Consider the following 27,085-nt stretch of genomic DNA (forward strand, 5'->3'; position numbering starts at 1 on the left):
AATGTATCCTAAATAAAAAACCTCTTCGTGTCCACGGATCTTTATTATTGTAAATAAATAAAAATAATATGCTCAGATCTTGGTTTATATAATTTCTTGATCGATCTGACTCTAACATGTACCTATTAGTATTTAGGTGTCAAGGTTTTAGGTTAACCTTATGCAAACGATATGTTAGACTCTGTGGTAAAACAAAATTACTAAAAAAAAAGTAAAATTGAGTAAAGCTAAATTTACTTTTGTTTTTGCTCATAACAATTTGATATTTTGTCACACGGTTTTTTATGTATGACAGTTCTAAAAACAGGAGGTGGTTTAAGGCTTTTATTTCTTAAATTGAGCCTTTTTTTTCTATTTACATTACTGTAAGTATAGGACTTAATATATATAAATAAATTTTGTTGGTCAATTAGTTGTAAAGGATGATTCACGGTACACCGTGTCGCGACCGGGCCGGGCCCCGGCCGGGACACGGCCACCGTGCGCCGGCCGGGACAGTGGTTCATGTTACACCGGGCTGTTTGGGTGTACGCACCTACGTGTTTGGACGACTATATCTGTTTTTGTCAAAAAAAAAACAAAAAAAAATTTAACCTCACTAAGATTTGACGTTGACTGCTCTGCGGGTGCCCGGGCGCCTACGTTCATGTTACGACGTGCCGGGGCCGGACCGTGCCGGAGCCGGGAAACAATACCCACCGACATTACAACGCCGTGCCCCGGCCGGGGCACGGCCGGGGCACGGCCGAGCCACGGTCAGGCATGAATTACTTCATACAAAAGTATATCATTAATGTTAGGCCGTGCCCCGGCCGTGCCCCGGCCGGGGCACGGCCCGGTCGAGACACGGTGTAGCGTGAATCAGCCTTTAAACGACCTAAGATTTTGACGGCCGCATCTCGATATAAACAGGGATCGTAACTGCGCACGCGCGTAGTTCTCGCAATGTCAACGATTCGGCAGGTATGTTTTTATATTATTATTATATATCATTGGGAACCAATTGTAATAATGAAGCTTTTATTATCCTTCAAAGTAACGAATAGTATATTAATTGTTATCCAGCCAGTCTGAAATTGCAAGCTTGTATTAATTCATTCATTTAAATCTAACATCAGTTTCTAAAAAGAATTATAAAAATAAGAATGTATCGAAATTTTTTACACTTGTTCCTGTGTTTATTTTCTTAATTTGCCTTACTTTCGCAGTTCCTTTTTTACTTTTTTATTAGTTGTGGTGTCGAGAACTGAATATTCTTGAGCTTCTAATCGTATATAACGTTTAATATTATAGTGATTCGCTTTGGATTAACTAATTCATTTATATTTAATTTTTATAAGAAAACCGCACTACTGCTTTTGCTTGATTTAATATTTCGTATTAACAGTCTTGTAGAACTATATTACTATTAAAATTAAATTAAATACACAGCGTGAAACGGACTTGCGGTGTAGGCCAGACAGACATTTGATAACAAATGTTTGTGATGATATAACCCACATATAATTCTACCTAAAACATATGAAATAATTTGTAGTATCTACATATGTGTAGTGATGTTTTAAATTCAATTGTGTGTAAAAAAAGGAAATAATGCAAATACCAACTTTTGGCAATGGATGGCGTTAGATACCATTTTACTGAAAATCACTCAAAACATCGACTTAAGTTAATGATGAAATACCTACATTATTTAAAAACTTCTTTATCAGTTAATATCTGATAAAGAAGTTTTTAAATTTAATAATCATATTTGTGAAAGCATATTGGATTTAATTAATACTAATTGAAACAGCTGTTGTCACACATGGAATATAAATGTGTGTGTTTGTGGGAATACGTATGACTTATTTGCGTTCTCTGCTAGGTCATGAGAAGCTTTTGACCTCTGAAAGCAAGGTCTTAAAAGCCTTCATAACACTTCCCGATTTAAATATCACGCACATGTCCTTTAATTAATATAACACAAAAGTCATTTGGCAACTTTTAAATCTATATAAATATAATGTAAATAAAAAATAATACATGACCTATGAATTTATTTAATTTATGAAATTAAATGTTCATTACTTTTTTCTTTTTTTTATTGTTTTCTATATAATTCTCCGACTATGTTGTCGTCGGAGGTGTTAAATAGCTTACGTAAATGGTATTGGTAACTCGGATGATTAAACGCTACTACCTATTTCTTGTTACAACCATGACCTTTACAGCAAATCCTAAAAAGATGCCTCTTAACCTAATGTTGAACATTATTACCTTTAAATTCGTCTCTATTACTTTTATACCCATTGCTTGCTCAGTGTTATATGTTCTTTACTTTAAACAATATACATAATATTTTAAACAACACTTTCAGATCGCTGTGTTTCTCTGTTGCTTAGTGGCACTCGCCTTAGCAGCACCGAGAGCAGATAGTGGTGGGCAACTACCACTGCCCGCACCTGGCATTTCCTATGGTAATTATCATCCTTATATTCCCACTACTTACACTTTTATATGTTTATGATTAAAAATAGAAAGATATTCTCTTCGCACGGACTGGATTATTTGTTTTCTGTATCTCTTGAAAAATACAGCCTATGTTACTCAGGGATTGTATTTCTAATAGCGAAAGAAATTTCGAAATCAGTTTTTTTTTTTTTAAAGACAATTCACACCAATTGACCTAGTCCCATGCTAAGCTGGTGAAGCTTGTGTTATGGGTACTAGGCAACGGATATACATACATATTATAGATAGATAAACATATAAATACATATTTAAACACCCAAGACCTAAGCACAACACCAAATGCTCATCACATCGATGTTCGTCTCAGCCGGGGATCGAACCCGGGACCCATGGTTTCGCAGTCAGTCTACTAACCACTAGACCAATGAGTCGTCAAAGTTGATTTATTACAAACATACAACATTTTAAATCTTTACTCTTTAAAGTATTAGTATAGATTACGAAATGAAATCGATATACTGTTCATGCCTACGCTATTTTCCAAGATCTTGTCAGTTATTGTCGTTCCAAGTCGTATAAATCCATACAACAGGTTTTTTTAGCTTTCAATACTAGTACCATAAAATCGGGGCTAATATGAAATCCCTAATAAATACTTATAAAATATAAAAATGAGTTATGAAACTATTTTTATTAAAATTTTGTCACAGATAATGTCAACTTTTATGTGGAATTCAATGTGAATATGTCAAAAATAAATGAATTTTTTAAGGTGTTAAAATAGACGCCTGCCAATTACTAACGAGCAACGTGTTCCGAAATGACAACCACTGAACCTGCATTAGATCAATGTATACTTTTCATTTCACACTAATACTTAAATAAAAGAATAGAAATTCCTTTAAAAATACTCGTTAAACCAGCTCTGTATCAACTAATAGAACCACTGTATACTGCTGCTGCTGTGTTTCGATAGTTTGCTTTAATCAGAGTTCTTCTTTTCTAACATTTTTCCAACATTTCAGGAGGCATCCCGTACGGCAGTATGAGCGGCAACGTTGCAGAATACTTCAGACAACGTTCATCTGGTCTTTACAGCGACTATGGTGCTATACAACAGTATTTATAATATCTATGTGTAAGCCCTATGTAAATTAAATTAAGAACTACATATTAATTAATTATATAATTTATTTCAATAAAATACATAAAAGAGAAGTTTCTAATTTTATTCGACTTGATCCAATCTATAATATAACAAAGTTTAGCGTTTTCCAATAATGTAGTTTGGGACTCGGAATTTCTTCAAATATTTCAAATAGTTTTCTGTTATGATAAACATTAATTAGGTGCTACAGTGTTCTTGGGATAAACTTAATGTCAACATTATCAAGCCTCACTTGCACAGGTTGTTTGCGATATCTTATCCCTCCTTCCTTTATAATAGCTTTCACAGAGAAATGTCGCAGTAAATGAATGATACCAGCTTTTGTTTGAAGGGTTGCATACCGCATACCTGCACAAATCCTATTTCCTCTTCCGAACGGCATATATGTTGTATCAGATATATTATGCTTATTCTCAGGAGAAAATCTTTCTGGATTGAACACTTCGGGATCGGGGTGATATTTTTCATCATGATGAATCTCATATACGGGAGTAAATATTCTAGTTCCTTTTTCTACTTTTAAATTACCAACTGGAAGCATAGAATCTTGAATACATTGTCTTCTTAAGAAACCTATTGGCGGATGTAATCGCAATGTCTCAGAAAACACCATATCAAGAAATTTCATTTCACCGATAATTTCATAAGACATTTTATTATTGCACTTATCGAATGTAATATCGATTTCTTTGTGAAGCCTTTCTAAATATTCGGGATGCTGTCCTAATTCAATCAAAGTAGAAAATATTACCGAAGCAGTTGGTTCAACGCCAGCAATAAAAAAAAAGAATGCTTGAGCTGCTAAAAGTTCGTCTGTAGGTTCTAATTGAAGACCTGTGTCTTTGTCGATCATTATTCCAGCATTTTGTATCTGGATACACAAATCGGCAAAATCATGTTTCTTTTTGTTTTCCTTTTCTCGTTCCCTTAGTACTTGCTTGATTGCATGGATAAAAAACATTTCATGATCTTTAAAAATTGCAATGTCTAGGGTTTCGAATAATGATGTACTGATATTTGCTAGGGCAAACTTAAGATCAGTGATCAACGTGGACTTAAATGCGTCCCGGGCCATATTGAGAAAGGGAGAATCGAAAATAGAGTTCGTAGAAACACCGAAGACAGCAGCGCCTATTGCAGCGCTGGAAAATGACGAGATAGTATCAAATGTTTTGGACTCCCAAAGGTTAGGGTTATTTTTAAGAAGTATTACAAAATCAGCAGCACTTTTATCAATTATGTAGTACATCGACTTTAATTTCGATACAGTAAATAGGGGTGTCATCGCTTGACGCATCAACTTCCAACGGTTGCCTTTCATGAAGAGTATATTATCCGCCAGTTTATCCCTTTCATTCACATCAATACCTCGGTGGTTAAAAGCATTGAAATCTGTAGATAATACATGCTGAATATTAGTTGGTTCTACAATGAATAGAGCTGGTGTTAAAAATGCGCCAAATCCAACCGCTATATCATTTCTGTATTCTCTATATAGCTCACGAAAGTTTTCAAAAAATGATTTATCCTTTGTCACATAATCCCAAAAGAGTCCAGTTACTTTGTTTTTTGGATAAAATTTAATATTTCTCCTCTTCCAATAATTTTCATTGTATTTGCCATTAAGGTAAATTAGAAACAAGACGAAAATACTAAAAAGTAAAACTAGAGCCACAACCATGACTGATGTTTACACATTAAATATAATCGTGCCGTTGGACCACTTAGCATCTGAAATGACATTTTTTATTACTTACTCGTAAAATATATAATAATTTGTTATCACAGTCAGGTTACACACATTTTAAACCTCAATAAATATAATACATCATCATCCCTAATATCGATAATCACTTACAACGAATACAAGTATCAGGCTTAGCCTAGAACGCTGTCCACGTATTTTCCTAAAAAAATAAAGGAGAGCAGAAATGTAAAGCTAAGGCCATAAGATTATTATAATTATTCCATTACTGCAAAGTAGAATGAAAAGCTTTGGTTTAGTAAACATATTTAGCAAATATCGTATTTGTTATGGGCATTTTGTTCACATTCGTAACGAAAATTAGTGTATCTTATTTATACGTATAAATATTATGTTATGGTAATTTACGATAATAAGTCTAAAAATGATAAGTATAATGAACTGATATAACTTGTTTGAATTTATTTGAGCATTATCTTGAAATGTTCAAGTGACTACTTATAGGTAAATAAAATCTGTTTGTTATGCATTGATAAACATAATATATTAGTAGTGGCAAATAATGATAATAAAAATATTTTTGAATAATATATTTAATATGCACTGTAGTTAATACAATTTTAAGTCAATGTAGGGTAAACACACAATAACGATATAACAAAAAAGTATTTACTTTTTATAACTACGAAAGATTCTTCAAATCTCTTAAAGGCTCCAACAAACTATTTCTATTTTTCTCCTTCTACTACTATCATAAGTAAAATACCTACTAAACATACTTCATAGTTACAATAATATTATAATTCCTTAAATACTCCGAATATTATATCTTTTTAGCCCTTGAGATAAATTCCAGATCGACATTATCCAATCTTACTTGAAGTTGCTCACGGCGGTGTTTTATTCCACCGTCTTTTATAAGAGTTTTGACTGAGAAGTTATGGAGCAAATGAATTAATCCTGTTTTCGTTTGTAACAAAGCAAATCTTGTTCCAATACATTGCCTATTACCCTTGCCAAATGGTGTATAAGTCAAATCATTTATTTTATGTCTATTTTCTGGGGAAAATCTTTCAGGATTAAATAGTTCTGGTTCCGGGAAATGTTTTTCATCATGATGCCTCTCATAGAGTGGAATAAATATCTTCGTACCGTTCTCGATTTTAATATTACCTACAGGAAGAACACTCTCTCGTACACAACGTCTCATCAAAAAAGCTATTGGTGGATGCATTCTTAAAGCCTCACTTAACACCATATCAAGATAAATCATATTCATTACTAATTCATAAGAGAGTTCATTATTGTTTTTCCTAAATGTCTCGTCAATTTCATCTTGGAGTCGCTCCAAAATCTTGGGATTTTTTCCAAGTTCCACGAGAGTTGTAAAAATTGCTGATGTTGTTGGTTCAACTCCGCCGACAAAGAAGAAAAAAGCTTGAGCAGCCAAAATTTCATCAGTTGGGGAGATTTTGTATCCTGTTTCTTTATCTAATAGGTCCCCAGAGTTTTGTATATTAACACACAAATCAACAAAATCGTGTTTTTTTACATTAGAGCTTTTACGTTCTCTTAATACCTGTTTTATCGTATTAATAAAAAACTTTTCATGGTCATGAAACATAGTAAATCCTAGAAGTTTGAATAAGCCATTACTAAAAATACCTATCACAAATTTAAGGTCTTTAATAAACGTGGAATTAAAAGATTTTTTGGCAACCATAAGAAAAGGCGAATCGAAAATTGATTTCGCAGTCACACCAAATACAGCAGCACTTATAGCAGCGCTACAAAATGAGGATATTGTATTAAAAGCGTTACCTTTAAGAAGCATTGGATTGTTTTCCAGATGAATAACGAAATCCCTAGCACTTTTATCTACAATATAGAACATGGCTTTTAATTTTGTAGGAGTAAACAGCGGTGTCATATTTTGTCGCATTAGTTTCCACCTATTTCCTTTCATAAACAAAACATTATCTGCAAGAAGGTCGTTTTTGTTGGTATCCAATCCTCTGTAATGAAAGGAGTGAAAATCTGATGCTAATATATGTTGAACATTATTTAAATCGATCACATACAAGGACGGTGTTAAAAACGATCCTATACCAACAGCAGGTTCGTTCCGATACTCTTTATATACTTCACATACAGTTTTGAAAAGTGGAGTGTCTTTCGTTAAGAAATCCCACATAATTCCTGTTACTTTATTTTTCGTATAAAAAGCCACATTTCGTTTATTCCAATAGACTTCGTTGTTTTTACCAATAAAATAAATGACTAAAAATAATAAGGCACAAAAAGTTAATACGAGTGAAATCATTATAACGAACACAAGTAATGGCGAACAAACTCGTTGCCCTTGTATTGCTGGTAATAAAAGTTACAATTACTAAAAATAACGACTTGTTTGTCATGTTCTGCTTAGATATGCGAGGGGTGTTCAATAAATAGTGATGGTGCGATGTAGAATACTAAAGTAATATTTTAAAATAAAATCGATAAATTACTCAGGTTTTTTAATATAACCAAGGGGTGGTAATCATGGTGCCATTATTACGGAGACGGAGACACTGGACAAATAACAAAGTTGCGTGGAGAAATACGCAACCAACAGCATGGCAAAGAATCACACAATTGCGATGGCTGCCATTCAAAAAGCTAGCTTCGAAGTGGAACATCTTTCATATTCATCGAAACTAGCTCCTAGTAATTTTTATCAATTCTCTCTGACGATATAAATTTAAAGATGATGACGCAGTAATCGCCGTGGTAACCGATTTTTTACGGGATCAGGAAGAAAATTTAAGTTTTTAAAAGAAAAGTTTAGGGTTATATTAATCTTGTTTAATATTTAAATGCTATATACAAAGTGTACCTATAAGTAAAAGGCAACTACGTCATTATCATTTTGACCTTAGTAAATATCGGGTATTGCGACTGTAGAAGAGTTGCTGCAGCTGGCACAGGACAGAAAACGCTTCCCGAGACTGATGGCCAACCTCCAGGGATGGAGAGGCAACAAAGGAAGAAACATATTTTTTTGTAAGACAGAAATATCCTTTACAGTAATTTATATTGAGGCTATCTTCTAATTTTGATCACCCTGTAATAAGATACACCAAACAAAAACAATAGTACAAATTAAAATCAAAGACAAATAAGTATTTTATTACATGTTCCTTTATTAATATATAATTTTACTTACTACATATATTTAAAAAAAATAGCTTAAAAGGATAATATTCTGTATTTGGCGTACGTTACCTCTAAGTAAAATACAATGTCTTTTATGCATTGTCTTGTTAAGAAAACTATGGGAGGATGTAGACTTATCGCCTCACTCAATGCCATATCTAGAAACTTCATTTCATTAACATATACCTACTACATAACTGAATACTACTTGATGTGTTGCCTTGGTATCAATTCTACGTCTACATTAATAAGTCGCACCTGTACCTGCTCTTTTTTATACCTGATTCCTCCTTCTTTAATAGTACTTTTCACTGAATAGTGACGCAATAAATGTATCAGGCCAGCCTTAGTTTGAAGACTGGCATACCTCATACCAACACAAATTCTATTACCTTTCCCGAACGGCATGTACGTTGAATCAGCTATGGTATGTTTATTTTCTGGGGAAAATCTTTCAGGATTATATACTTCAGGATCGGCATAGTATTTTTCATCGTGGTGAATTTCAAAAATTGGTGTAAAAATCTTTGTTCCTTTATCTACCTTTATATTGCCGACCGGAAGGACTGTGTCTTTTATGCATTGTCTTGTTAAGAAACCTATGGGAGGATGTAGACGTATTGCCTCACTCAATGCCATATCTAGAAACTTCATTTCATTAACAACATCGTAAGATATTTGATTGTTATTCAGTTGAAAATATTCATCGATTTCTTTATGAGCTCTCGCTAAATACTCTGGATGGCGTCCCAACTCAACTAGGGTTGAAAATATTGCGGTTGCTGTTGGTTCTACTCCAGCAACGAAGAAAAAGAATGCTTGTGCAGCTAACAGCTCATCAGTTGGACTTAACTCTAAGCCCGTACTTTTATCAAACATATTACCAGCCTTTTGAATTTGAATGCACAAATCAGCAAAATCATGTTTTTTTGTATTTTCAATTTCTCGTTCTCTCAATATTTTCTTTATAGTACCAATAAAGAACTTTTCATGTTCTGTAAAAATATTAACGTTAAAAGCTTTAAATAATGAGGTACTTAAACTTCCAAGAGCAAACTTTAAATTCTTCATCAAAGTGGGTTGGCTAGCGTCTCTCGCCATATCAAGTAAAGGAGAATCGAAAATTGATTTGGAACTAACGCCAAACACGGCTGCCCCTATTGCAGCACTGCAAAATGTAGATATTGTGTCAAATGTATCAGTCTTTAAAAGTTTAGGATTTTTCTTCAATTCAGTTACAAAATCTACAGCACTCTTATCTATTATATAGTACATCGATTTTAGCTTGGAAGATGTAAATAGCGGAGTCATATTCTGTCGCATTAGTTTCCATCGATTTCCATTCATAAAAAGAACATTATCTGCGAGAAGATCGCTCTCATTAATTTCCAGTCCTCGGTGATTGAAAGAGTTAAAATCCGATGATACAACATGTTGAATATTAATTGGATCGATAACATACAAAGTCGGCGTCAGAAATGAACCGATTCCAACCGCTGGCTCACTTCGATGCTCCTTATACAATTCACACAGGTTTTCAAATAAGGCCTTATCCTTTGTTAGAAAGTCCCAGAAGACTCCAGTTACTTTGTTTCGAGGATGAAAAGCAACATTCCGTCGTTTCCAGTAAAATTCATTGTATTTACCATTAAGGTAAATAAGAAATAAAATAGCGGCACCAAATAACAAGATAAGTGCGATCATGTTCAAGGTACGAATAACACTAAGTATCTACAGATAGTGGTATAATTTATAGCCAATTATTCAAGATAATATTATGACAGTCATTATTTCGTTAAGATTAAATATAATTGACAACAAACACACTTATTGTGGAAGTGTACTTAAATGTATGTCTGGATATCTTATGGTACAATAACATTTAGCGATAACTTTGTGCGCAATTAGCACTTGCTCTTTCGATAAGGAAAAGATCGTGAGGAATTCGGCATATCCCAAACAAAACATTTGATGACATGTGTCAGGCACAGAAGGCTGATCATCTAGGTCAGTAAAATAAAAACGATCGAAAAACTGTAGGACGTAATCTGAAACCAGGACATTTAGGGTTGTAGCGCCAGTGAATCATGTTTTGTATGACATGAATAAAAATAGTCCCCATTAATAATTTATTCTTAAAGAAAACTGCTTACCGATGGCTTTTAGTGTGTTAAACTTAGTCTGGCCATAGTTGTGTGAAAAAGGTATTAAAACAAGGCACAAGTGTATCAAGATACCATTCTTGAGATGGTAGTAAAGCCCCTTAACAACACCATGTTCAATAACCAAGAATGGTCTAGCATTACTCAGCCCTGAGTCACAAAGCTCGGTCTATGCAGTCTTTGTTGTAAACAAACGTTTCGTAATTCATCAGAGCTGAAGACCGGCTGTCGTCTAGTACCGATCATAATCCGCTGTAATTTATGGTCAGTTTTAGAGAGTACGGCTTGCTCTAAACGCCATAATAATTTGCAGTCCCTAAAACAATCCGTACCGTGCTTCTATTGATAACTGGCCTCAACGTTTAAAGGACTATATTGCAGCCAATGGAGACTACTTCAAATAAGCTTTTTATATTTTAAATTGTTTTATATTTATGTATTAAACTGACACACTGTAAAAGTTATAAATGTTATTTGCAATAGATTTTTTTTTCTTTGTTACATTATGTATGGCAAGACTAGGTACATAAATATAAAAATTTTGCATATCATCATGAATCTTACATTAAGTTTTTTGTTATTATCAATTAAGTCGATTAAAGATAATTTTCTCTAATTCGTGTTAACAAACTAGCTACTAACTGTAGCTTTGCTTGCAAAAGTCTTGCTTTTGTTTTGAAAATAGAGATTTTAGGGGCCTAGCTATATACACATGTAACTAGACTTTCCACACCTGAGAGAAGTCTGTTATCGTTACCATGTTTTCTATTTTTTGTAGCGACAAACGGGTAAGAGGCTCACCTGATGTTAAGTGATAAATATATTTTATTAATATAATATATAATATTTTAAATTTTATTGAAAAATCTGTTTATTTATATTTCAACAAGTTGTTTTTTAGTAAAACTATATATACTCATAGGACCATTATTATATTTTTGAACAATATAAACGAACAATACAGCCGTGGGAATATGAAGGTGTAATTGTTTGATAGGTAAATATTTTTTACAATAACTACTCAGTTATAAATTTTCCTTTACTAGTATATCAAATGCTGAGAAATAAATACCGTAATATGTCTGCCATATGTCTGACCCGTATTTCAGTCGCTTAAATAAAATAACAGTGTTGTCTGAGTGGCTTGAGCTTGCGACCTTAAAACATGGGATTATGCTTCCAAATTCCGGCGATGCCAATGGATTTTTCAAAATAAATTATCTACAAAAAATATTTACATTATTTAAAAATAATATCAAATATATACTGGCTCCTACAGTGTATACCTGTTTATTTTAAAAATACTCTCTTCATTTGGGTAGGTGTAAGTGGGGTATAAGTGGTCCCACAAGCATCAGATCAGCATGATGATAATAATTATGATGCATGAAACTATCGAAGGAATTTTTAAATGTTACTGAATGCGACTTATTAGCCTATTTTATCATCGTTGTTTTGTAGTAAATATCTACATTTTGTTTTCAAAAGCAAACAAAATACATAAACATTTTTGCATCGTTTTCGAACTTGTTACCAATGAAGAACGTCTTCGGCGCTTTTGTAGATAGTTATAGCTTAACATCGGGTAAGTCCTCTGGCATATAAAATCAAGGAATTTGTTTTATCTTTCTAAAGGAATAAAGGAAATCCTTTTATAAAGGAAAATGTTTAGTAATAAATATTAATATGGATTATTTAAATATATACATTATATAAGTAAATATATTATGAGTCACCACCGCATTTACGTTAATTGGGGAAAATTAAACAAATATAAATATTTTATTATTAATTTCGTAATCAGATTTTACAAAAACTTATTACCAAAAATAAACAAAATGTTACGGCACATGTTACTTACCAGTGGGTCAAAAGTCATGCTTGGTTTATCATAAATGTATTATTTCGCGTCCCATTATAAATAGCAAAAACTTTTCCAAGTCACTGCTCTTGATTCTTACTACGATGTTAAGATTTTGTAATAAATAATGTTAGAACAATAATTATTTTATTTATTTATTAACACTTCGTTGCATTACAATATAAAAATTTAACATAATTAAATGAAAAGGAGGACAACTGGCGGCCTTATCGCTTTCGAGCGATCTCTTCCAGGCAACCACTGTGAGAAAAGAAAAAAAAATGTATTAAATTAGATAAGGTAGGCAAGAAGTGCAAAAATACATATTACATATTTTGTTATTAAAAAAATAAAACTAAGCAGAGTACCAGTTTAGTTTTTTTAAACAAACTAAGCTAATAAAGGATACATGAAAAATAAAAAGTAAAAAGTGCACATAAACACGATTATTTTAGATCACTCACGTCGGTTAGTAGTTACTACGAAAGTTAGGGATACTATGTGGACAGGTAATGTTTGTACAAAATAAATTTAAAGGAAGATAGAGAAGGAGTTAGGCGAATAGGAACGGGAACAGAATTCCATAGCCTAAATGCAGAGACCTTAAAGCATTCGCCAAGAAAGGAGGAGAGGAGATGGGATTTCTAGGATATAGTTTTCGCAAGAACGTAAGCTATAGTTATGAGCTCCCAAAAATTTGAAATCATTTTTGAGATAGATCGGAGTTTTAGGGTTGAACAGGATGGAAAATAAGAGATGGAGAACAAAAGCATTATTATAAGAGATCGTGATTTTATTAAACTCTTGTCTAGAGCCCGAAGACAAAATAAATGTTAAATTATTATTTTACAAAAATTTCGGTTAATTGACCTGCATAATTTTGTAAATATAAAACACTGACACTACATTGATTATGGTAAATGTTTTCTTGATCATAATATTAACATTAGTAATCGATTATTACGAGGTATTATCTCCACTTAGCGCACTGAGGGTTCTATGCCCCACTGAACATAATGGATGAATGTGTAATCTACGCACACGGTTACAAGAAGTGCATTCTTTTATCACTCTGTAATTGAATGTCTTTTTTTGTATTTGTTTTGTAATATTCATCTTTATCTTCGTAAACTTATTATTTATAAGTATTATCATATTATAAGCATTATGTTTCTGCACGCCGTCAAGACATTTTCTCGAGGCCACACATTGTTTGGCGGCTTTAAATATATAAATCGATCCAATTTTTTTGTAAATTTGTACACCAATTTCAGTGTTAAGATTGCACAAAGTTCATACATTTTATTCTTATTCTATGTGAGGAAAAGAATAATACATAAGTATGGATACAAATGTTGAATTAATAGTAATTATTTTGACGTAAATATATTTAATTGAGATACATGTTGGCGTGGTATTAATTCCACATCCACGTTATCCAGTCTCACTTGTACTTGTTGCTTACTGTACCACCATCTTCAATTATAGTTTTAACTGTAAAGTTACCCAATAGGTGTATAAGGCCTGCTTTTGTTTGTAAAGTGGCGTATCTCATACCAACACAAATTCTGTTTCCTTTTCCAAAAGGCATATAGGTTATATCAGCAATTTTATTTCTGTTTTCAGCAGAAAATCTCTCTGGCTTGTAAACTTCTGGCTCCTCGTAATACCTTTCATCATGATGAAGTTCAAATATAGGTGTGAAAATTCTAGTGCCTTTATCTACTTTAATATTACCCGTAGGAAGTACGGTATCTATTACACACTGTCTAGTTAAAAATCCAAGTGGTGGGTGCATTCGCAACGCTTCGTTTAAAGCCATGTCAAGGAAGGTCATGTTGACTACAGCATCGTACGGCATTTCGTTATTATGTTCAGCAAATTATGCATCAATTTCTTCGTGTAATCTTGCTAGATGTTCTGGATTCCGCCCTAATTCAACTAAAGTAGCAAAAATTGCAGTTGCTGTCGGTTCAACACCAGCAATAAAAAAGAAGAATGCTTGAGCCGCTAAAAGCTCATCCGTCGGGGTCATTTCGAAGCCCGTCTCTTTATCGACTAATTTGCCTGAGTTTTGTAGCATAACACATATATCTAGGAAATCGTGTTTTTTAACATTATCTTGTTTTCTTTCTTTTATCACTTGTTTTATGGCACCGATGAAAAATTTCTCGTGTCTTTTAAAAATTTTGATGTTTAACATTCTAAACAGGCCACTACTTATATTTGCCACGGAAAATTTTATATTGTTAACAACACTTGGCACTAGAGCATTGCGGGCCATGTGAAGGAAAGGCGAATCAAAAATAGAATTTGTGCTCACTCCAAATACAGCAGCACCAACTGCAGCACTGCAGAATGAAGAAAGCGTATCAAAAGTCTTCCCATTCCAGAGATCGGGATTATTTTTCAATAATGTGATAAAGTCTACTGCACTTTTATCAATAATGTAGTACATGGATTTCAACTTTTTCGATGTAAATAGAGGCGTCATGTTCTGTCGCATTAGCTTCCACCGATTACCTTGCATTAATAGAATATTATCAGCTAATAGATCTCCCTCATTTGCATTTATTCCTCTATGGTTGAAGGAATTAAAGTCGGATGCCAAAACATGTTGTATGTTAACCGGATCCGTAACATACAATGTCGGAGTTAATATTCCTCCAATGCCTACAGCTGGCTCGTTTCTATAATCCTTGTACAATTCACACAAAATCTCAAAAACAGCTTTGTCCTTTGTTAAGAAATCCCAAAAGACACCAGTCACTTTGTTGCGCGGATAAAATTTAACATTTCGTTTACGCCAATAAATTTCATTATATTTCCCAATTAAATAAATTAAAAATAAAACTAAACTTAACCCAAATAAAATCAGTGTGAACATATTGATATTGTAATCTGTAATAAAGTGTTATATAAATTGACACAAGTAAATAAAGTGACCGTGTCGTTAGGTCAATCCCACGTTTGTAAATGACTTGCAAGTTTTAAAAGATTAACGAGATTATAATTAGTATGTTTTGTTATTCTTATTGTATATAGACTATTAAAGCTGATAGGAACAATTTTAATAAAGCAAATCCAAGCATCATTCAGCGTTAATTCTATAAATTAACACTATATGTGATTCATTAACGTGTTTCTATTTAAAAATTAACTTCAAATTCAAAATTCAAAAATCATTTATTCACGTAGGTAACACAATGTACACTTATGATTCGTCATTAAAGAAATATATATTAATGCTTCTAATTTTACATTTACTGCCAGTTCTCAAATCAAGGGCGTAGAACGGAAGAGAAGAACTGGCAACAAACTCTCCGCCACTCTTTTTAATCGCCATGTTTTTTTTTTTTTACACAACGTTTGTAAGGAGCTGCAACCATTACACCATGTTCCACATGACATCTTAAGTAATTAATAATAATAACATAAATTAAAAACAAAGACTTGCAGGAGCACGGTGAAATAGGAGCACGTACTTACATTCTCGTGGGAACAACACGCAAACACATAGTCGAAATAATTAACATCACCGCATACACGAATTCAAGTACGACCAGTCACCACAAGAAGCACCCGTTCACGAGTATGACGCATGGCCAGCCAGCGGCCCCCTCGCCATATTTTAGGGAGAGAGACAACCCGACGCATGGACGCCGCCACAAGCAATGACATTTAAGCGAGCATGACGATCCTTGAAATGTGGACTTGGCTACATAAGAAAATAATAATAATACTGAAATAATTGGATACCACATGGATCACGGTTTGTTCCCACTTTACATTAAAACAGTCGTGGATGTTGACGATCGCCCTAGAGTCTGGAAATGCAGCCGAGAGATTCAGTCGTGTTACCTATATTATATACTGGAGCAACTCATATCCAAGCATTAGGATCGTTTAAATATTCATTTATATTATAATAAGCCTTAGCAAGCAGTTTTACTTTAATGTACGATTTAAATTTATTTATTGACAACGCTTGTATCTCACTAGGGATTTTGTTGAAAAAACGTATACAATTGCCTTGGAAAGAATTACTCGTTTTATGCAGCCTTCTGGTTGGTGCGCTAATTTTGTCTTTATTACGAGTACTATAATTATGGAAGCTACTATTCTTTTTAAAGATATCTATATTTTTCCGCACATACAAAATATTCTCATAAATGTATTGACTTGCCAGAGTCAAAATATGTAATTCCTTAAATTTGCTTCGGACCGACTCCCGTGGGGACAACCCACAGATCGCTCTTATAGCCCGCTTTTGCACTACAAATATCGATTTAATGTCAGCTGCATTACCCCACAAAATAACACCATATGACATCTACTATATAAAAATAAGTCGGGTTTTCCTTCCTGACGCTATAACTCCAGAACGCATGAACCGATTTCCACGGTTTTGCATTCGTTGGAAAGGTCTCGGGCTCCGTGAGGTTTATAGCAAAGAAAATTCAGGGAAAATTTCAACAGAAAAGCGGGATCACCAAACGAAATGTTACATAAAACGAAGCCATCTGGTGGCGAAACGGAGTTCGCCGAGTTTGCTAGTAATACTATGAAAATAGCTGAAATAAACAAGCTTTGCTGTGTTCTCATCCGTAAGATCGCGTATCTTTTTTACTGCGAACGCTGCGGAACTTAGCCTATTCGAAAGACCTTCTATGTGTCGGCCCCACTGGAGTTTACTATCTAAAGTAATTCCCAAGAACACCGCATTATCAACAAAGTCTATTTCCTCATCTTTAATTATTATTTGAGAATGACTACTTTTTACATTTGTAGTTACAAATTTAACACATTTTGTCTTCTTTTCGTTTAACTTAAGATTATTTGTATTAAACCAGTGAACTACATTGGAGATGGCACTGTTTACGTTATCAAGTGATGGATTTTGTCGTTTCACTTTAAATAAAAGCGAAGTGTCATCAGCAAACAGTACTATCTCGTGAAGCTCCTTTACAAGAAATGGTAGGTCATTTATATAGACGAGGAATAAGAAGGGACCAAGTATGGAGCCTTGCGGTACTCCCATAGTAACAGAGGATCCCTGTGATATAGCTCCATTTACATTTACCTTTTGAATTCTATCGCTCAGGTATGATTCCACAAGATTTAGCGCTTTTTCGCCAATGCCATAGTGTTGAAGTTTTTTGATTAGGATTTCGTGATGGACACAGTCAAAAGCCTTTGATAAGTCGCAAAAAACTCCAATGGCATCATGAGAATTTTCCCAAGCATTTAAAATCTCGGAAATTAATTGAATGCCAGCATCTGCTGTGGTAGCTCCAATCAGTGGTGCTAAAACCTATATACAATTTCGGTCTGGGCCTCAATCCAATAGGCAAGAAGGTGATCACTGATCAGCCTCTCATGCGTAACACATGCCGTCGACTTTTTGCTGCCGTACAAGCGAATGTTAAATGCGCACATAGACTAAATGCCCATTGGTGCACAGCCGGGTATCGAACCTGTTACCTCAGGAATAAGAGTTGCTCACTGAAGCCACTAGGCCAACACTACGTTTTTTTATTTAATATGACCTAAATATACGGACGTATAAACCCAAAATCCGCTAACTGTATCAGTTATTGTTAAGAAATAATACAAATTCTAAGTGGGTAGCATTTTCATTGAGAAGTTTTTTCAAACTATTTAACAAAGCGCATTGTTAAACGTTATCAAGCTAATAATGACATTAATCTATACGTAATAAAGGTGAGATTTCTCTGAAAATTATTGTTGTGTGTTTCAATATAGTTATATCCATAGATAACATTCACGCGTTGTAATCTGTATTTTTCACCGGTCGTTGTTTAATTTTTTTGACAGACAGATTTAAATTGAAATTTAAAATAAATTAATTTAAATATTTATTTAAACAATTACGGAAGTGTCAAAATCCTAGGCGAAATTAAAAAATGTTGGGGTGCGTCCACATCTGGCGAATGTGCAGCTCGCGAACCGTTTGCGAGCTGCGCGCGTGCTATTTGAGTGACGTGGACGCACCCTTACAACAAAAATTATTATTAGGAGATCGTGATTTTATTAAACCCTGGTCTAGAGCCCGAAGACAGAATAAATGTTAAATTATTATTATACAAAACATTTCGGATTATTGACCAGAATAGTTTTATTTATATGAAAACTGACACTACATAGATTATAGTAGGTAAATGTTTTCTTGATCATATTTACATTTTAGAGATCGTCTTAATTTAAAAAGTTGAAGTGTTAAAGCCCCTTCATTTTTGTAGGGATCCTATGATCCTATGTTTCTTTCAAACTGTGCAATGGTATGCTGGACATACCTCATATCTAGTTTAAATTGAGTATTTCTGAATCTAGAAGTTTAAGACATTTTTTATCTCCACTAAGCGCACTAAAGGTTCTACGTCCCACTGAATAGAATATCTAGAATGTGCAATCTGCGCACACGATTACAAGAAGTGCATTCTTTCAACGCTCTCTTCTTTTGCAATGTTATATACCTAATTTAAGGGCTCTTTTGTAACATTTATCTATATTTGTAAATTAATTAATTATAAGCATTATATTTGTGCACCTTATATCGATGCCATACATTGGTTCTAATTTGTATAACTTTTTTTATTATCCTTTTTTTATTTTATCTTATGTGGCATTTGGCGTTGGTGTCCATGTACATATCCCACATTTCTGAAAATTTGTACCTCATATTGGGTATAGACAAAGTGCATACATTTCTAATTCTATGTAAGGAAAACAATAACATATAAGTTGGCATACAAATGTTTAATTAATAATAACAATTTTATCAAAAATATAATTTATTGAGATACATTTTGGCGTGGTATTAATTCCACATCCACGTTATTCAGCCTAACTTGTACTTGTTGCTTACTGTACCTCATTCCACCATCTTCAATTATAGTTTTAACTGTAAAGTTACGCAATAGGTGTATAAGGCCTGCTTTTGTTTGTAAAGTGGCGTATCTCATACCAACACAAATTCTGTTTCCTTTTCCAAAAGGCATATAAGTTATATCAGCAATTTTATTTCTGTTTTCAGCAGAAAATCTCTCTGGCTTGTAAACTTCTGGCTCCTCGTAATACCTTTCATCATGATGAAGTTCAAATATAGGTGTGAAAATCCTAGTACCTTTATCTACTTTAATATTACCCGTAGGAAGTACGGTATCTTTTACACACTGTCTACTTGAAAATCCAATCGGTGGGTGCATTCGCAACGCTTCGTTTAAAGCCATGTCAAGGAAGGTCATGTTGACTACAGCATCGTACGGCATTTCGTTATTATGTTCAGCAAATGAGGCATCAATTTCTTCGTGTAATCTTGCTAGATGTTCTGGATTCCGTCCTAATTCAACTAAAGTAGCGAAAATTGCAGTTGCTGTCGGTTCGACGCCGGCAACGAAGAAGAAGAATGCTTGAGCCGCTAAAAGTTCATCCGTCGGTGTCATTTGCAAGCCCGTCTCTTTATCGATTAAATTGCCTGAGTTTTGTAGCATAACACAAATATCGGCGAAATCGTGTTTTTTAACATTATCTTGTTTTCTTTCTTTTATTACTTGTTTTATTGCACCGATGAAAAATTTCTCGTGTCTTTTAAAAAGTTTGATGTTTAAAATTCTAAACAGACTAGTACTTACATTTGCCAAGGAAAATTTTATATTGTTTACAACACTTGGCTCTAGGGCATCGCGAGCCATGTGAAGGAAAGGTGAATCAAAGATTGATTTTGTGCTTACTCCAAAAACTGCAGCACCAACTGCAGCACTGCAGAATGTAGAAAGTGTATCAAAGGTCTTTCCATGCCATAGATCGGGATTAGTTTTCAATAATGTGATAAAGTCTAATGCACTTTTATCAATAATGTAGTACATGGATTTCAACTTTTTCGATGTAAATAGTGGCGTCATGTTCTGTCGCATCAGCTTCCATCGATTACCATGCATTAATAGAATATTATCAGCTAAAAGATCTCCCTCGTTCGTATCTATTCCTCTATGGTTGAAGGAATTAAAGTCGGACGCCAAAACATGTTGTATGTTAACCGGATCCGTAACATACAATGTCGGAGTTAATATTCCTCCAATGCCCACAGCTGGCTCGTTTTTATAATCCTTGTACAATTCACACAAAATCTCAAAAACAGCTTTGTCTTGTGTTAAGAAATCCCAAAACACACCGGTCACTTTGTTACGCGGATAAAATTTAACATTTCGTTTTCGCCAATAAATTTCATTGTATTTCCCATTGAAATAAATTAAAAATAATACTAAAGTTAATCCAAAGAAAATTAGTGTGAACATATTGATACTTTAATCTGTAATGCAGTATTAGATAAATTGACACAAGTATATATAGTGATCGCGTCGTTAGGTCAATTACACGTATCAACAAGTTATCGGATTTAATGTGGTTTGTAAATGACTTGCAAGTTTAAAAAAATAACGAGATTATAATTAATATTGTTTTGTTATTCAAATTTTCTATAGACTTTTAAAGGATAGGAACAATTTTAATAAAGCAAATCCAAGCATCTTTTAGAATTAATTCAATAAACTAATAATTTTCGTGTTTCTATTTAAAAAATAAAATAAATCAGTTGTGCTACAACCTATATACAATTTAGGTCTGGGTCTCAATCTAAAAGGCAAGTAGGTGATCAGCCTCCTGTGCCTGACACATGCCGTCGACTTTTTGGGTCCAAGACAAGCAAGGTTAACTCACGATGTTTTCCTTCACCGTACGAGCGAATGTTAAATGCGCACATAGACTAAACGTCCATTGGTGCACAGCCAGGGATCGAACCTGCAACCTCAGGGATGTGAGTCGCACACTGAAGCCACTAGGCCAACACTGCGTTTTTCTATTTAATATGACCTAAATATACGGACGTATAAACCCAAAATCCGCTAACTGTATCAAGTTATTGTTAAGAGATAATATAAATTCTAAGTGTGTTGCATTTTCATTGAGAAGTTTTTTCAAACTATTCAACAGAGTTAGCGCATTGTTAAATGTTATCAAGCTAATAAAGACATTAAAGTAAATGTAATAAAGGTGAGTTTTCTATGCAAAGAATTGTTGTGTCTTTCAATATATATAATTCAAAGCACGTTGGAATCGGTATTTTTCGCCGGTCGTTGTATCATTTTTTTGACATTTGAATCGCTTTATAATCCATTGAGAAACGAGAAATGTATTGTTGCTATGTTTACATCTTAGTTATATAATTACTGTCGTAAAGTGTTAATTCATAGGGGTTCAATTCCCGATGTGTCAAAATCCTGGGCGATATATGGGCACAGGATTTAAGAGAAAATAGGTTCCCAAAAACTCACTCATCTTACTATTATGTCTAACTCTTTATGACTAGTAGTTAATAAGAGTTATTTTGTAACGTTGGATATTATAAAAAATCTCCATACATTCAGTATTAGTATTTAGTATCAATAGATACCCCTGGCATCCCTTCATCCCATTTGTCCCTCCTTTCCGAAGAAAGCGTTTTGGCCAAAACTTATTTTGAAATCGATTATCCTTTAGTTTTCATAATCTAATCTTTTAGCTTAATTTTTTTGGATGTTATGTTTGTCTATAAGTGCTAGTCATATTAAATATTTTATTTTATTTTTCTTTTAACAATGTGTCAGTTTGCTGCGCGTTCGCAAGCTTTTATCTATCTCTAAATATAAAAATGAATGCCTATTTCCCTTGTTCACGGTAATCCTGACTTTTGTTACGATGGAAAATTTATTTTTCTATGCATAGCGCTTTTATGGCGTTTGACATAACATTAACAGAATGCGTGCTGCAAATATTGTCAAAGAGGATGTAAGAAAAAAGACTTTCGTTTAAAACAAATGTTTGGATCGGAGTTATCATATTGATAAAATACATACAACTAATTAATTTATGGTTTCTAACAAAAAAATAATTTCTTCTGCACACCACCATTAGATCAGAACTATCACGCCTTATATTAATTGTTAAATTTATTATGGAATTTTGGTAAGTTTGTATAGACTAACATACACGTTACTAACATAACACTTTGTATACTTGGTTATAAAAAAGAATACAATATTTGTATTGAAGTTACAGATGTCCAGAAAAACAAACAAAGAATGTTGTATATCATAAAGCATTAGAATAATAAACACTTTGTTTCTGAAATATTTTTTTAGTTAATAGTTACAATTCGAAATCAATATTCATATTTAAGACAGGACAACGTCTGTCGAGTCCGCTAGTATATAAATAAAGTTAACTCTTTAGTATGCCATTTTTACATGTATAGGTCTTCTAGAAAGACACAAATAATTTTTTCAAGTTATTCTCTATTGCAGTTTCAAGTAATTCATTAACTCTACCCACGACTTAATTGTTAATTGTACGTAATATGTACAAATAACAATTATGTATTTTGTTATTATTGCAAATAGAATAACATACTTTTATAAACAATTCTATGGTAAATTATAAGAAGTAGTAACTGCCAAACAATCGCTTATAATTAACTTTTTCAATGACAGTTGTAATGAGTCTTCGGAAGGAAGAGGCATAATTAAACAATTGAATGTCTTCCACGCTGTTAAGACCAAATACAAAAACATGCCTATAGTACTTTTAATTACTAGATATTTTAACGTGATGTACACGTTTTTTTAATGTCAAATGTCGCGATGTAAGAGCAAAACACATTATCCTAGAGTTTTACTCTAAAACTAAATACTAGTATTTTTTAACATTTTGTTAAGTGATACCGCCCCGCCGCGGGGCGATTCTTCGCAAGATATGACATGATATAATCCTATTTGGACGATGATAATGAAATATATTAAAATTACTGTGGGCCCTAAACTCCTAACAATTTCTTAACCGGTATATTGTATTTGATTTGATAAAATATTATAGTTTATGGTACACTATCCACTATTAATAATTATTATTTCTAATGCCAAAAGTATTAATGGTTACATTATTTTCAATAAAATTCAGATAAATTAATAGCGCGTATATGTACGCGGTTTATACTATAGATACAAATCATTCTTTCACCTAGAATTGTGATAAAACAGAACACGAGTTATATTCAACACAATTGTCGAGGTAATAGAATTGTATAAACTAGCGCATGGCATGATACCTATAGTAAATATTTTATAAAATATTTTATCTAAGAAATCTATTTATTTACTCAACATTCGCCTGATTATTGTCACGAGGCGTATAATTACAAAAGTGAAAAAACATTGGTATAATTAATAGAAAACGACACAAATGAAGTATTTTAGTATAGTATATTCATTATAAAATATATACTATATTTAATATAGATATTTAAGACCTGAAAATCTCTTTTAATAATATGTACATTTATTTTCCTTATTTCTTTGTTGATATTTCCAAATATTTTTAGATAACGTGATAAGTGTCACTATCATACGAAATTACTGTATCTATGTACTGTGATATAACTGATCAATGTTTAATTTGAATGTTATTTTATAATCATTTATTGACTATAGATATTATGATTAAAATGTTATGTTAATTAATTGCCTGATAATTCAGTATCACTGACTCATTTACAAACGTAGATACCGCCCTCGTTAATAAACCAAGAGCAGTGTTGGTTTAGTGGCTTCAGCGTGCGACTCTCATCCCTTAGGTCGTAGGTTCGATACCCGGCTAAAGGAAGGAAGATCACCAATGGACTTTCTATCTATGTGCGAATTTAACGTTTGTTCGAACGGTGAAGGAAAACATCGTGATGAAATCGATGTCAAACCCCAAAAGTCGACGGCGTGTGTCAGGCACAGGAGGCTGACCAGCTACTTGCCTATTAGATTGAAAAATGATCATGAACCAGATTGATAAATCTGAGGCCCAAACCTAAAGAGGTTGTAGCGCCACAGATTTTTTTATTTTTCATTAATAAACCAATATATGTGTACAAACTAAATTTGATGTAATATTATTAGAGTAATTAATTAAAGCTGTATAAAATATTGTTATGATAATTAAATTTATAATTATTAAAAAAAATAATTTAATTGATTCAAATAATCAAGGAAATGCAAAAATAAGAATTTTGAAAAAATCACTACAGACCATTAGAGTGAGAAATGATTTTTTTTTCATCATTGTGAAACTGGTAAGTACCTCTTTACCAGCGAGGCGATGTCCTTGCAAACCTTTACTACAGTCTTGTGAAGACACCATGGAGGTCATTGGCATCTAATGGCAAGGAAGGTGTTCAGTCATCCGTTGCCTCTAGGACGCGGTGACAATATAAAGTGATTGTATGTCAAGACACCATCAGTGTACACCTGCCTACAGATACAATACCGCGAAAACAATATGGCTTGCAAGGTAAGTTAAAAATTATTAAATATTAAAACTGTTTATAAATTTTATTCGTCGAGATTTAAATTGTTTTATAAGGATTTTTTTTAAATATATACCTAGTAGCAATGTTTCTTGTGATCGGTTCGAATTTAATAGGCGCACTTTAAGCTATCTGATTTTTTTAATAGTGCTAGAAGTTCTAGAAGGAGTCTCCTTCTTCGTGAAAGCAATAAGTCTTGATAGCGTTTTTTTTTATAAAATTTTATATTGCAGTTTTTTTAAGTATTTACATTTTTTACTATGGTACATGATATGTTTTAGTTTTGGCTATGGTGTGCTTTCTGCAGAAATTGGCTCAGGGCAGATACAATGATGTTCTGAACAAGATAATTACAAATTAAACCTAATCCCTGTATCAAACCATTTCGCACTTCTAAGATAATGCATCCATTTCAGGTCTTCTGTCTTATTATGTTGAGCTCCATCATCGCGGTGGCTTTAGCTGCCCCGGCTGAAGTCTCACTAGAAAAAGACACAGCTTTAGAAAAAGACTTGACTTCCGAAAAAGATGACTTACAACCTGCCGCGTCCAGTTGGGGTGGTCACTATGGGGGTTGGGGTCATTATGGAGGCTTTGGTGGCTACGGGTACTACCCCCACTATGGCTACTATGGCTGGCCTAGTTATGGATGGTATGGCCATGGATCGCCTTACGGACATGGCTATTGGTGGTAATTAAGAGGCTAATACAAAGAGATTATCATAAAATATGGTCGGTATGTCATAGTTTATATAACGATTGTTCTTTGTTTCTGTATCATAATCACTTTTATATCTGGTACATATCTTCTGAACTGAAGTGGTATTGGTGTTTAATGTCGATGCCTTAAAAGTGGTATCTCTCTTATTATTTTTATAGGTAGGTACGTACCGACCATTCCTTTTGATTTGTGAAGTCAGTAGCTTTTACAACATTAAATCAGCAAACATATTTTAAAACTAATTTAGTATTCGAAGTCATGATTTCTTATAATAAAGTTGTAATTAAAAATGAATCATGTAGTGATATATATTATACACAAAGCTGTTTGACTTAAAAATAAGGGGTAATTTTAAGCACTTGCCGAAGACTATATATAATGTTATTTAAATCTCATAAATATTTAAGTTATGTTAGCTTATGACTAAATATCACCGTAAATAAATGTCAATTATAATGCATTCATAAAATGTTTTAATTTTAACTGCTTCCTTTTTTCCTTCTAGAATATAGAGCAATGTTTAGTATTATATTTGCCTTTAAAATTTTACAGGCGTATTTTTTTTACTTAATATTGTGTTTCTCTTACATATTGTGTAGTCACTTCTTTGTGTTTCTTAGTCACTTTGTTATGTTAACATTTTCAAATTAAGTAATTCATATTCAATCGACGGTCATAATTTCTATATAAACAGCTCCTTACTAGATGATCAAAGGTCCAGGTATATTTTAACCCTTACAATTTTTCTTCGACTAAAAGATAAAATCATAAATATTGTTAAAGAAATGTTATCTATTAATATTACGTAAATTACTTACCACATAATTTCACTTTATGTTTCAAATTACGCTCATCAATTCAATTGGTTTTTCTAGAAGACAATTTTTATAACAATAAACTTACGTTAATAGTAAATCAAAGACAGTGTCCGTTATGTAAGAATCGTGTATATTTTTGCAAATTACTACGACTCAACAAATTGATTTTGACAAACAAGACGATTCATATAAAATACAAAAAATTATCTACCTACTGGATGACAAATCCCGACGGGAATATTTTGCAACTTATTTTATTAGGACTTTTAATTATTGGCGCTTAAATCAAAAATTATCGGAATAGCCCCCATTTCTTGTAACACAACTTGTCCATAATCCAATTCATTTTCAAACTTGCTTCACCCACCACAGTGATTGGGCGATTACGTGTCTTCGGCGAATCGCTCTGTGGTTTTCACAAGTTATCATTGAATTTTATAGAATCACCCTACCCTACTCATGTGACATACATAAATTGTAAATAAATTGTATGTGCAGAAAGACATAATTTAACATTAGACTAATTTAAGACTGGATATTTTAAGATATTTTAACTTAAGAAAAAGATACTTAACATAAGAAAGTGACACTC

The 27,085-nt window shown here is 33.1% G+C and overlaps 6 protein-coding genes across 6 annotated transcripts; 1 reads left to right on the forward strand and 5 right to left on the reverse strand.

Annotated features, from left to right (window-relative positions):
- Positions 1-3,634: 3,634 nt before the first annotated feature.
- On the reverse strand, positions 3,635-5,769 carry LOC125056463 (cytochrome P450 6k1-like). The gene has a single exon (XM_047659568.1). The coding sequence runs from the start codon at positions 5,301-5,303 to the stop codon at positions 3,807-3,809; it is 1,497 nt and encodes a 498-aa protein (XP_047515524.1). The 5' UTR covers positions 5,304-5,769; the 3' UTR covers positions 3,635-3,806.
- Positions 5,770-5,902: 133 nt separating this feature from the next.
- On the reverse strand, positions 5,903-7,665 carry LOC125056461 (cytochrome P450 6j1-like). Its single transcript, XM_047659565.1, has 2 exons — positions 7,149-7,665; positions 5,903-6,959 (listed from the first exon to the last, which is right to left on the reverse strand). The coding sequence occupies exons 1-2, from the start codon at positions 7,648-7,650 to the stop codon at positions 6,151-6,153; spliced, it is 1,311 nt and encodes a 436-aa protein (XP_047515521.1). The 5' UTR covers positions 7,651-7,665; the 3' UTR covers positions 5,903-6,150.
- Positions 7,666-8,490: 825 nt separating this feature from the next.
- LOC125056462 (cytochrome P450 6B5-like) lies at positions 8,491-10,257 on the reverse strand. Its single transcript, XM_047659566.1, has one exon. It carries the CDS (start codon positions 10,227-10,229, stop codon positions 8,730-8,732), a length of 1,500 nt encoding a protein of 499 aa, XP_047515522.1. The 5' UTR covers positions 10,230-10,257; the 3' UTR covers positions 8,491-8,729.
- Positions 10,258-14,252: 3,995 nt separating this feature from the next.
- Positions 14,253-15,511, reverse strand: LOC125056804 (cytochrome P450 6B2-like). Its single transcript, XM_047660092.1, has one exon. The coding sequence runs from the start codon at positions 15,433-15,435 to the stop codon at positions 14,431-14,433; it is 1,005 nt and encodes a 334-aa protein (XP_047516048.1). The 5' UTR covers positions 15,436-15,511; the 3' UTR covers positions 14,253-14,430.
- A 3,798-nt stretch (positions 15,512-19,309) lies between these two features.
- LOC125056760 (cytochrome P450 6k1-like) lies at positions 19,310-20,892 on the reverse strand. The gene has a single exon (XM_047660040.1). The coding sequence runs from the start codon at positions 20,864-20,866 to the stop codon at positions 19,364-19,366; it is 1,503 nt and encodes a 500-aa protein (XP_047515996.1). The 5' UTR covers positions 20,867-20,892; the 3' UTR covers positions 19,310-19,363.
- A 3,776-nt stretch (positions 20,893-24,668) lies between these two features.
- LOC125056761 (protein suex-1-like) lies at positions 24,669-26,139 on the forward strand. The gene is made up of 2 exons (XM_047660041.1): positions 24,669-24,938; positions 25,371-26,139. The coding sequence occupies exons 1-2, from the start codon at positions 24,927-24,929 to the stop codon at positions 25,647-25,649; spliced, it is 291 nt and encodes a 96-aa protein (XP_047515997.1). The 5' UTR covers positions 24,669-24,926; the 3' UTR covers positions 25,650-26,139.
- The last annotated feature ends 946 nt before the right edge of the window (positions 26,140-27,085 follow it).

This window comes from Pieris napi, chromosome 15 (assembly GCF_905475465.1).
Source record: "Pieris napi chromosome 15, ilPieNapi1.2, whole genome shotgun sequence".
Classification (NCBI taxonomy): Eukaryota; Metazoa; Arthropoda; class Insecta; order Lepidoptera; family Pieridae; genus Pieris; species Pieris napi.

Excerpts from the sequence above, each read along its gene's own strand:
- LOC125056463 (XM_047659568.1), bottom strand. The coding sequence starts at position 5,303 with ATGGTTGTGGCTCTAGTTTTACTTTTTAGTATTTTCGTCTTGTTTCTA.
- LOC125056760 (XM_047660040.1), bottom strand. The coding sequence starts at position 20,866 with ATGTTCACACTAATTTTCTTTGGATTAACTTTAGTATTATTTTTAATT.
- LOC125056462 (XM_047659566.1), bottom strand. The coding sequence starts at position 10,229 with ATGATCGCACTTATCTTGTTATTTGGTGCCGCTATTTTATTTCTTATT.
- LOC125056804 (XM_047660092.1), bottom strand. The coding sequence starts at position 15,435 with ATGTTCACACTGATTTTATTTGGGTTAAGTTTAGTTTTATTTTTAATT.
- LOC125056461 (XM_047659565.1), bottom strand. The coding sequence starts at position 7,650 with ATGATTTCACTCGTATTAACTTTTTGTGCCTTATTATTTTTAGTCATT. Across the intron at positions 6,960-7,148 it reads CAATCCAATGCTTCTTAAAG|GATTTACTATGTTTCATGAC; the intron begins GTAACGCTTTTA and ends TCAAACTTCTAG.